Raw genomic sequence first — 12,312 nt, 5'->3', positions numbered from 1 at the left:
TCTATATTTTCTCCAATCCCAATTTTCGTATCATCCAATTCAACCCTCCCCTGTCACGAACGTTGTTTCTTGCCTCCCACAAGCCGGCTGCAATGTGGACTAAGTCATACATAGCACAAGTCCCCTCCGGTACTTGAGGTAACAGCAGTCGCATCTTTTCACCTGCGCAGCTCGATCTCTCAGTGGCGAGGAGTAACGCGTGGGAGGCTCACGCTGCCCCCGACACTTCCTGATTCTACTGCGCAGGCGCACCAACCGACCTGTAGGAGTCGCTGTCCACAACGCCCGATCCCCACCCATCAGTTTCCCACCCCCTAATACGGCCAATGTGTATTAGTACGGATGACCAGCTAAACTGAAAGCAATGTGGAGCGCTGGGATCGAACAGGCGATCCCAGCGTCTCTGCATTTGTGGCGAGCGCCTTGCCCACTACGCCACGTAGCCGCCCCCGAACGATTCGAATATCTATTGTTGCGCATTATGTCCACAAGAGGGCAAACCAATACAATTGGGAGACATAACTAGTAGGCTATAGGGAATTTATTTAAACAAAATAAATATCAACATACCTACACCAGCATACAAATAGAATAATGTACTCTCAATCTCAATCTCTCAGAAAAGTTTGTCTCTCGGAGCAAGATCAAATGAATGAAAGTTCACGGTATATAGAACGGACATTTATACACAGCAGCGTGCCTCCGAAAAAGGCGTGATAAACATCAAACAATATATTTGAATGAAACGTGAAATAGTAATAAAACCATTGGGGATCCGGATGCTTCTGTCAATTAATTATTCAATATCTGTTCAGTAAGACTACAGTAGCCTATATATTTGTTTCATGTTTTGTTTAAATACAATTAAGGCACACAATTCCTAGAAATGTGACTAAACAAAGTCATTTTTGCCCTGAGGGATGATTTACAAGCCGACTACCATAAATAGCATGAGTATTTCCAAACAGGGCTTTTCAGATTGAGCTCGGAGTGCAAATCACTCTCTCCGGAGCCGAGTTGGGATCTGAACTCTCTGCCATCATCACAAATTGGAAGCACCGTTTTGTGTCATTCTAACCCTTCCAGAAGCTTTTTCTTTTTTTTAATATCCTCTTTTTCTCCGCCTGATTTTTCTATTTTTCTCCCCATCCCAATTTAGTCGTTATGCCAATTCCCCCCCTCCCCTACCTGGTTGTTGTGCGCATGTTCCTCCTACTGGTCGGTACAAGGGAACACTGAAGTCCACCACATGCTTCCTCCAACACATGTGGAGACAGCCAGTAGGGCTGGGCGATATAACAATAAATATCGCGATATATTTTAATAATCGATATCGCAGTTTTAAAACCAGAGACAGTGGACAGACTTGTCTTTCTTGCCTGCAACTTAAAGTAATGGCTTTGCTTGTCCAAATGACAATACTGACCAAATTGAGATTTTTTATAGGCTATGTGTGCTAGCAGAACTAGACTCCAGTCACGAGTCACAGTGCACATGTGCGGTGGTTTGTCCACCAAAAAAGCGCCAAAAGATCAAAAATAAACTAGCAGAGCCAGAACTGTTCAACTCCCCTGGAACCACAGCCAGCAGAGAAGCCGGTTTACTTTCGCTTTTAAACCAGCTGCAGCCTGAGAACTGGAGTGTGAGGGGATGTAACACTAAAGATGGCGGCAATGACAAAGAATTGCTGCAAAATAAACATACATCTGTTTAATTTTTTTTTAATACTTCGAACAATTTCGATAATTATCGATATCGAGAAATATGATAACATTATCATATCGTTATCGCGATATGATTTTATTTCCATATCGCCCAGCCCTAACAGCCAGTGGCTCTTTTTTCACCTGGCAGCGAGGACTCTCATTGGTGAAGCGTAATGCGTGGGAGGTCACACTGCCTTCACCATTTCCTGCCTTTCGCTGAGCAGGCGCCCAGACCTGACCCGTAGGCGGCGCGTCGCTGTCCACAACGCCAGATTACCACCAACGACTTCCCTCCCCCTAACTCAGCCAAACGAGTTAGTATGACGACCGGCCCAAGTCGCAGGGCAATGCTGACTCCGGGAGTCGAGACCGCAGCCTCTTGCATTGGTGACGAGCGCAATCTCCACTACGCCACCCGACCGCCACCCTTCAAGAAGCTTTGTGGTCCGGTCTTGAACTTTCCATAAATGTGTCTCCATAATTTCATAAATCCTTGTAGTTAGATCCATCACTGAATGCATCTTGTGATTATTATCAATTTTCAACGACGACAAAAACTATTAGCCGTTAGCCATTTCCTGGTTGATTCCGGACACAATGTCACACGAATGCCAGGCTGCTCAGCCAATAGACAATTTGTTTTATTAGTGTGAACGTATACTTTTATCCAGTGCTTTTGTAAGGTGCACGTAAAGGTTGCAGTGATATCCCATGAATATAGCTTGTCATGTCTCTCCTGTCCGCCATGCAGCGCGTTAAGACACAAGCGAGAAGGAGACCGCCAGGGCCGTTTTATTTTTTTAACAATTCGATTATTAATTTGAATATAGAATATTCGTTGACAGCCCTAGTTCACACTAGGGATGTGCATCTCCATCACTGAGGCCGATGCGATGCGCATCTCGATACGGTGCCAACGATACGATACATTTGAAGCACCGGGCGATGCGATGCGATACGATTCACCCCTGTTGATACGATACGATTTGACTCAACATAATGCAATTTTATGGTATGACAGAGGATTTGGTTGTATTTCTTATATTCAGCTTATATTATTATTATTATTAAAAATAAAATAATCTACTGTAAGACAATTTATATAAAAACTCTTGGGTGCCTAAGACTTTTGCACAGTACTGTGTTTTCTATCCACTTTAGCTAAAAACACACACACAATGTATATATACACACTACTGTGAGACAATAATAATCACACACAAAGGGATAATGGCTTATAGCAGACTTAATGATTTTATAATATTTCAGATAATGAAATTAAATGTTTATCATCAACTATCCAGTTAGTATTTATATTGTAACGTTTGACCACTTTTAATCATTGAACGTAGAGAGAGAGAGGGAGAGAGCGAGCGAGCGCGTTTGAGTTTGAGCATTCTGATGTTCCGTAGCTCACCACACCATGGCATTTTGTCAACACAGTTGGAACCTGGAGGAAGCAATATTGCCAATAAATGTAAGTTATCTTTGAACCTGTTGTCAAGCGTCGTCAATATACCCCCCCCCCCATTTCCTCACTAATGGAACTGGTGTTGCAGAGTCACGTTAGTTAGTTAGATAGTTTAGCGTTAGCTGAACGGCTAACAGTGGCCAACGTTAGCCAGCGGCTACTAACGTTAGCCAGTTGGTCAATTCAATTCATGTCTCCTCGACTTCCACTGTTTGTTGATAACTGTGACGCGGCTCTCGCCTTCTGTAGTAGCGAAGCAAAGATAGTCTCTGCTGCCGAGTGCTGACAGAAGTGGATGAGAGGAAATTATATGAATGAATCGGTTTTGACCGATGCAAAGACTAACAACAGATGCATCGCGAGTAGGGATGCTCGATATTGGCTTTTTTACCGATACCGATATTCCGATATTGTCCAACTCTTAATTTCCGATACCAATATCAACCGATATATGCAGGGTTTCCCCCCCAAAAAACTGAATAATTTCAGGTAACTAATAATTTCACTGGATATATATATAACAAATATTGTTATTGTTTTTTTTTTTTTTTTTTTTACCGATACCGATATTTTCCGATATCACATTTTACTGCCGATATCGGCCGATAATATCGGTCGGCCGATAATATCGGACATCCCTAATCGCGAGTTCAACCTGAATTGTAGCCGATGGGCACTTATTCCACCGGTGCACTCGCATCTTGAACGTTTATGCCGGTGCACCGATGCGAATCTGTGAATCTTAACATCACTAGTTCACACTACTTCCCCCAGATCCCCTCCCTGCTGAACAGGCGCCCCGACCGACCAGTAGAAGTCGCTGTTTGCAATGACCAGGACTCCCCATCGGCTTCCCACTCTCGAACACTTACAATTGTGTTCGTAGGGACGCCTGACCAAGCCGGAGGTACCGCTGAAAGCTGGATTCTAACCCAGTCTCTGCAGTGGTAGTGCTTAGACCTCTACGCTACCCAGCCGCCCTGAGTCGGCGGTGTTCTTACCGGTACAGAGGGTCCGGGTGCTGGTGTGGACTGGGTGACAGTGGTGATGGCCCGGCCCTGGGTGGTGGAAGGCGGACTGGCCCCCGACGTGGTGGGTCCCTCTGTGCTGCTGGCACTGTCTGCTCCCTCCTCGGCTGGAGGTGGATGCAAAACTACTCGTTCAGGCTTCACTTCTATAAATATATAAATAGGGCTCTCCTGGGAGCAGAATGTGCTCTGTAGTCTCTGGACCAGATGTCAATAATGGTTACCTAAAATATCTTATCCGTATGCAGAAACCACACAACATGTGAGACATACACTTCTTATTAAATGTTCTATGTTGCATGAACTCATTCTGAATTATGCTACTACAATGGAACAGTAGAGTGGAACCCTGAATGGACCCTGAATGAACCCTGAACCCTGAGTGGAGCCCACTCTGCAGGGCTGTCCCAGTGTGTTACCTGCGCCCTCGCCCGTCTCCATGTTGCAGGAGGCGGTGGTGGCCGTGTTGGTGGTCCCAGTCTCGTGGGTCTCACAGGGCGGGTTGGAGCACACCCTCTGGACCGCTCCCGTCCCTGTGGCAGTCTGGCCAGCGGCCATGCTGGAGGTGGCAGTGGACGGGGTGTTGGTGGTCCCCGTCTCGTGGGTCTCACAGGGTGGGTTGGAGCACACCCTCTGGACCGCTCCCGTCCCTGTGGCAGTCTGGCCGGCGGCCATGCTGGAGGTGGCAGTGGACGGGGTGTTGGTGGTCCCCGTCTCATGGGTCTCGCAGGGCGGGTTGGAGCACACCCTCTGGACAGTGCCCGTCTGCCCGGCGCCCATGCCGGAGGAGGCGGTGGTGGCCGTGTTGGTGGTCCCCGTCTCGTGGGTCTCGCAGGGGGGGTTGGAGCACACCCTCTGGGCCCCTCCCATGGAGGAGGTGGTGGTGGCCGTGTTGGTGGTGCCCGTCACGTGGGTCTCGCAGGGTGGGTTGGAGCACACCCTCGGGGCCCCTCCCATGGCGGAGGAGGTGGTGGTGGCCGTGTTGGAGCACACCCTCGGGGCCCCTCCCATGGCGGAGGAGGTGGTGGTGGCCGTGTTGGAGCACACCCTCGGGGCCCCTCCCATGGCGGAGGAGGTGGTGGTGGCCGTGTTGGAGCACATCCTCTGGGCCCCTCCCATGGCGGAGGAGGTGGTGGTGGCCGTGTTGGAGCACACCCTCGGGGCCCCTCCCATGGCGGAGGAGGTGGTGGTGGCCGTGTTGGTGGTGCCGGTCTCATGGGTCTCGCAGGGTGGGTTGGAGCACATTCGCAGGGTCATCATGTTGGCGGAGGCGGTGGTGGTCGTGTTGGTGGTGCCTGTTACATGGGTCTCGCAGGGGGGGTTCGAGCAAACTGGACCTCCTCCCATGTTGGCGGAGGCGGTGGTGGCTGTGTTGGTGGTGCCTGTCTCGTGGGTCTCACAGGGGGGGTTTGAACACACCCTCTGAGCCCCGCCCATGGCGGAGGAGGCGGTGGTGGCCGTGTTGGTGGTGCCCGTCTCGTGGGTCTCGCAGGGGGGATTGGAGCAGACCAGGGTGACTGTTCCGGAGCTCTCCCCGGCGCCACTGGCCTCGCTGGAGCTGGGCTGCTCAGAGGTGGGCGACGCCAGGATGGACACCGGCAGGTCCTGCACCGGCTGGGCCTCGACGCCGCTGGGAGTGGTGATCAGCGTCACCTGGGTGGGCAGGTTCTGGGAAGAAAAGAAGATCCGGCAGCTTTTAGCACAAGGAACATTTTATAGAATACAAGTAATTTATTGATCCCGAGGGAAATTCAGCAGGCCCCCGTAATGAGCATAGCGCAGACCGAAGCTACACCTTCTTGTACGTGTCTTTTCCACGAGACATTGTCTTTCTTACATAGACATTGCAGATTTATAATGCTTTGTTCACGTTTATGATGACATTCACAAGGGCATTTGTATATACGTGTGTGTGTGTGTGTGTGTGTGTTAGAGCTGTGAATCTCCACTGGCCTCACGATTAGATTACGATTCAGCTGTCCACGATTTGATTAGATTCTACGATGCATCTCAATAATCAGGGTTTGTACACCTTTTCCAAGGCAAAATGCAAGCACTTTTCAAGCATTTTCAAGGTGCATTTTCAAGATTTTCCAGCATCTTATGCGGCTGTGGTAAATTAAATATTTACTCAAAATGATTATTTCACTTCTTCCATCACATTAAATCAGATGTTATTGTGCTAAACAACCAAAATTATGTAGACTTGGCATCATATATAACCTGGCTGAGCCGATGTGTTATGCAGTAACGTACTGTATATCTGTATGTCGTGTATGTCATAAATGTCATGATGAATTGAACATGGGGGACCCTGATGTAAACAAGACGAAAGTATTGGTCTGGTCTGCATCCCCTTAACAATTGTTGTGTATTGAGCCGTACTGTATTGTACCCATTCTGCAATCTGTTAATAAAGTTTTCAGGGAAGAGAAATGAGGAGCTATCCCAAATGTGGTGAGGTATGCCACTTTATTCTCCCCACAAGTAAATTGCTTTGCTATCTCACTGTCAGGAAACATTGTTTGAAACATGGCCCCCATGTTATTACATGAATGGTAGGAATAGTGGCTGGTTACAGCTTTTGTTGCCCAGCATATTTCAGCTTGAAGTGTTGGATTAGAGGTAACAAATGATTTAACGGTGCCTGTGGTGTTGCTGGTTGACTGGTTCTTGGATGAGCCTGGGGATGGTAGAGGGACAACTCCACTGCAAGCTACTCCACTGGCTGCTCTGGCTCTCACTACACTGCTGGTTGTTGATGTGGATGGAAATAATCCACTAATGCAGGACCTGGATTTAGTCATGCTTTCATCAGAATTTGATGCTTCTTCCCTAAATAAAAAAGGAGCAGCATGTTATAAATAAAACAGTGTTTTATTAATTTAATCTCACTGGTTGCACTTAACTTTAAGAGTGTTTATTGTTTAATGTTGACATCTAATCTAAATGGATCATTATGATATTATAAATGTATATTTCATTTTCATTTATAGGCTACTGCCTATGAATTTTAGAGCCTAATGATGGCCTGGAATGAACTAACTACCTTAACATTATTATCCATGTAATTAACTGTAAAGTTCACATTAGCTGTTAGATTGCATATTCCATAAATAAACATGCTAAAATTGGCCTGGCTCGTCACGTTTGATTGAAACGTTATTAACAGATTGCAGAATGGGTACTGCGTTCCAGACTAACTGCTCCACACCAGTCTCCGTAAATGTTCCGTTATAAAAATAAAATACCATTTCAATACACAACAAGTTTTCGTGTTTTGAAATACATGAAAGGAAATTAGGTAACGTTGATTCGCCGGTAAAAGCGAGTTTGTAATTCCAATAGTGTATTCTGCCTGTTACTTGACTATTTCGATTATTGAAGTGGTATTTTTATAACAAACATTTACGGAGACAGGTGTGGAGCACTTGTAGTCTCGAACTTAGTTACCTGGCGAGCCAGGCCGAGACACGTTAATAACACCCATGGCTCAGTGGCTCACCTTTCAACGTGGCTCGAACGTGCAGACTCCCCCATGGTAAAAATCTTCAAGTCCTTTCTGCATATTTTGCACACGGCTACTCGAGGATGTTCTCCTCTTTTTAACCATGAATTATATTTGATATCTCCGAGCCAGAGCTCATTAAAACGGCAGCCTCCCGGCATTTTGGCCACACACACGCGCGCGCGCGCGGTTCTCAGATGGCACAGGTAAAAACACTACGGGTAGAGCCGAGCCACATTTCATTTTGCGTGAAAGGCGAACGCAAAATAGGCTCGCGAGTCGCTCAGACTTATTTTATTTCTTTGTCTAAAAACCAAACTATTCAGTCAGATAGCGATTTATTATTAAATAGGGCTGCAACGATTAGTCGACATAATCGACGATGTCGATTATAAAAAATCGTTGACGAGAAATTGTTGCGTCGATTAGTCATAAAAAAAAAAAAAAAAAAAAAAAAAAAAAATTGTGCACTACCTATCTTTGTGAGAGTGGCTTCTCAGGGTTCCAGACAACATCATAACATGATGATCCCATAGCAAATTTTGGACATTGAAAACATTGTTCCCCTGCAGGAGATGATGATCAGACTAGACACACAATACATTACACACGCACTACTCTCACTCACACACAGCGATCAGAGTAAGACACACACACATACACACTCCTCTCACTCACACACAGCGATCAGAGTAAGACACGCACACATTCACACTCCTCTCTCTCACACACAGCGATCAGAGTAAGACACACACACATTCACACTCCTCTCACTCACACAGCGATCAGAGTAAGACACACACACATACACAAATTACACACCTCTCACTCACACAGCGATCAGAGTAAGACACACACACAAATTACACAGTACACACACTCCTCTCACTCACACAGCGATCAGAGTAAGACACACACGTACACCTCTCACACACAGCAAACAAAAGTTATTTAAAGTACACTTCCACTTTAATTTGTATTATTTAATTTATTTATCTTGTTATGAGTGATTGCTGTATTGTTCTTCAAATACATTTTCATTTAAAGTGGCTTAAAGATCCAAATTCAAATGTTTCATGAGTAATTATTTTAATTTGCTATGGGATCATCATGTTATGATGTTGTTGTTTGGTCCTGACAAGAGTCTCAAAGTCTGGGGTGATGGTAGACAAGCAACTCTGAGGTCATGCTCAATGTCCAATCTGTTCCTCTGCTCTGTCTTCAGCTGGACCAGAGCTGAGAAGCCACTTTCACAAAGATAGGTAATAAAAAAAAAAAAAAAAAAAAAAAATGTTGTTGTTTACATTGGTTTTCGATTAGTCGACTAATCGAAAAAATTATCGGCAGATTAGTCGACTACCAAATTAGTCATTAGTTGCAGCCCTATTATTAAAGTATAAAATGCAATTACAATTTCAATAACTTTCCAGCACTTTATACACAATTCAAGCACATTTAAAACCTTGAAAACAGCACATTGAAATACAAGCATTTTCAAGGATTTCCAGCACCTGTACGAACCCTGAATAATATATTACATCCTCAATTTTATAATCTATATTACTGCACATGGCTACTTTTTCATCAATTAATACAAGCAGTCACATAAATTAACTCTTATTTAGAAGTTCAACAGGTGGGGGCCCGTCTACCTCTTTAGGACGATTTGCCCACCGGCACGACACAGCATTTTGCGAGCGTCTAGCGGCTCTGCATTTTTTATAAAACATAATGGATAGAATTAAAGCCATATTTGTTGCAGTTCGAATGCCACTCACCCTACCAAATCCGTTCAGCGGTTCTTGAGTTACATACCAATATGTCAGGCGTGCAACTTTGTACACACAAGCCTCAGATTACCACCCCTGACACGCGAGGCTCTGGAACTATCAATCATTCAGCGATTGCGAAAATTATTGGACAGGGTTGTAGCCAATGAGTGTATCTTTCCAATGATACCTCACATGGTGGTGTGCGAATCAGGGATCTAGGTGAAAATGTACGAGCGAAAACAGGAAATGAAAAACATACGGAATGCAATGCCGTCAATGAGGAAATGGATTACTGGAGAACTTTCTTTGTACAGTTTACCAAGATCGCTCTAAATCACGCAATTCTGAACAGATTTTTATGAAATTTGGACCTGTACTACATGAGACCTGTGGTGGCTATGGACCCATGGTGTTTTCCAGCTCATACTTATATTCTTTTTTGGGACATTGCAACTACTACAGAAAAACGTGAGTACACAATTACAAGTACAACTCAAGTTCAGCCCTATGTTACTCTATTTCATTAGCATTAAAAGTGATTTTTATTTATTGTGTAAGAAACTTCAGAATGTTATCTTTCAAAAGAGACCAGGCTTATGCATGTGCTATAAGTATAAGTATAAAGATACGCTTTTCAAGAAAACTATGCAGTCCTCAAGTTCAAGTTTAACACTTTCGCGGCCAACGTTTTTGGATAGTTTTCCCTTTTTTCGATTTTAATATCCTATTCAATGTCAGGGACCTGTATGTTGCCGTTAAAAGGCATACTGGGACTCCGAAGGTGCAGTACCGGCCAGATCCTGCTAGTAGGCAGTATTGAGAGTGCAGTAAACCCTGTTCCAGACCGGGTGCTACGTTTAAACCGCTCCGGGCGATCTTTTCTAGTAATGGGAAACCTAGGGCTTCACTGGACCGCATTGAATCATTTTCGGAACCCCCGATCCATATGTTGTGGTGAGTTATGTCGTGGACCAGATGGGCATAGGATGGACCAGATGGCAATCAAATAATTGGAATATTCTTTTTGGAATACCACCGACCACAGGTAAGGACAATCTGACGTCAATTTCAGCTTGATCGTGCATGGTTTTCATACCCATCCCCCCTGATCGGCGTGTGTTGTGGTAATAACAAATGCCGTTATTGGCAATCAATTAATCAGAAACGACTCCCCCCTTTCATGCATTCATGATGAAATATAATACCCATCATATGCATTTGATTTGAAAATAGTAGCGTGTCCAGGGACGAAACGCCAATGGTTTTAGTAGAATTCACGTTGCGCCCTAGCCAGCCTCCCAGGAATTAGCCCGGATCATTCCGAAATTATACTTACCGGTATATTCACCGCGGGATAACGTGTGAACATATTCATGAAAATATTTATTCTTTTTTGCATCTTGAATGGAAGATAGTTACTGTCAAATTACCATGGTATTGTATCCATAGCTATAATATTAAATATAGATTTAGCTCTACAAACAAGGTGACGCACAGTGAAACTATGTAATGAAAACCTGGCCGTGCTAGAACAGGATGGGGAAATCGAATGGCCCCGAATGTGTTAAAAATTGCCACTTTTCTGGGTGTTACGGTTCAATACTCCATTTTATTAGTATAGATACTTTTAGAATAGCCTGATGCTGTATTTTCTATGAGTTGAGTGGATGCATGACCAGAGGAGTGTGTGTGTGTCTGACTAGAGCCATATGAAATCCGCGTTCACGGAATCGGGGAAGGAATCGCGGAATTAACCAATAAAAATGGAATCAACTGCAAAACGTGGAATATTGCAGAATTTGGCCTAATCTGGACTGAAATTCCATTTTTGGGTGGAACGCTTGGTGCACACGCAACCGGGGAGGCAGACGCTAGAGCGGGTTACACACAACACAGCAGTCTCCAAGCGTCTCGCTGCTTCTGTGTTAACATCGTCAAGAAGCTAAGAAATTCCCCAATAAGACCTCAATTCAGAGCAGAGCAGTATCCTAATGACTTTTATGCCTCCGGCGATAAGGTGTTTTGCAAATTCTGTCAACGTTCCGTCGACTGGAGCCACAAAAACACTTGCGACACTATTGTGATTAAATAGCTATAACGTTAGGACATGATAGCTTCTTGCTAAATCGAGTGCACCCATCCATTTGTTTAATGCAAACGTCATTATACACTGCCCTTTATAATCTAAATAAACTTAAATAGCTATTAAACGTTACAGTACATAGGACTATAGATGGAAATGATAGCTTCTTGCTAAATCTGGTGCACTGATCCATTTGTTTAATGCAAACGATTGTCATTATACACTGCCCTTTATAATCTATATAAACTTAAATAGCTATGAAACGTTACAGTACATAGGACTATAGATGGAAATGATAGCTTCTTGCTAAATCTGGTGCACTCATCCATTTGTTTAATGCAAACGATTGTCATTATACACTGTCCTTTATAAACGAAATAAACTAAAGGTGCCTAAATTATGCATTACTATATTTCATCACAATATAATAGATATAGCTAGGCTACTGACATTGTCATTGTGATAATGTCAGTAGTAGCTAGCTGTATCTATTGTTTACACTTGAAATGTGTATTTTTATTTTGTCACAATATTATTTGAAAAGTATTGTGTAAAATTTAACTGTATTTCTGAGTTGCAGCACTTAAAAACATTAAATGGACTGTTATATCATATTCAATTGTGGACATTTATTCATTCCCACTTATTAGACACTATTTCTGATGGTAAAATGAGCATAAAAAGCAAAATACAGAATTCTGAAATATTAAAACGGAAAAAACTGAATTTGGGAAAAAATAAAAT

At 44.1% G+C, this 12,312-nt stretch overlaps 1 protein-coding gene across 5 annotated transcripts in view; it reads right to left on the bottom strand.

Moving 5' to 3' along the window:
- hcfc1a (host cell factor C1a) overlaps nt 1-12,312 on the bottom strand; it is a 75,250-nt gene that overhangs the window by 11,155 nt on the left and 51,783 nt on the right. For all 5 annotated transcript variants that reach the window (XM_084316945.1, XM_084316947.1, XM_084316948.1 and 2 more), the window contains exons 18-19: nt 4,625-5,873; nt 4,179-4,312 (exon numbers count right to left, since the gene is read on the bottom strand). In XM_084316945.1, coding sequence (XP_084173071.1) covers nt 4,179-4,312; nt 4,625-5,873 — 1,383 coding nt within the window. The remainder of the gene's footprint in view (nt 1-4,178; nt 4,313-4,624; nt 5,874-12,312) is intronic.

This window comes from Notolepis coatsorum, assembly GCF_963971535.1.
Source record: "Notolepis coatsorum genome assembly, chromosome: 6".
In the NCBI taxonomy this organism is placed as follows: domain Eukaryota; kingdom Metazoa; phylum Chordata; class Actinopteri; order Aulopiformes; family Paralepididae; genus Notolepis; species Notolepis coatsorum.
Note: the sequence above shows the minus strand (reverse complement) of the source record. Positions and strands in the feature narration are given on the sequence as shown.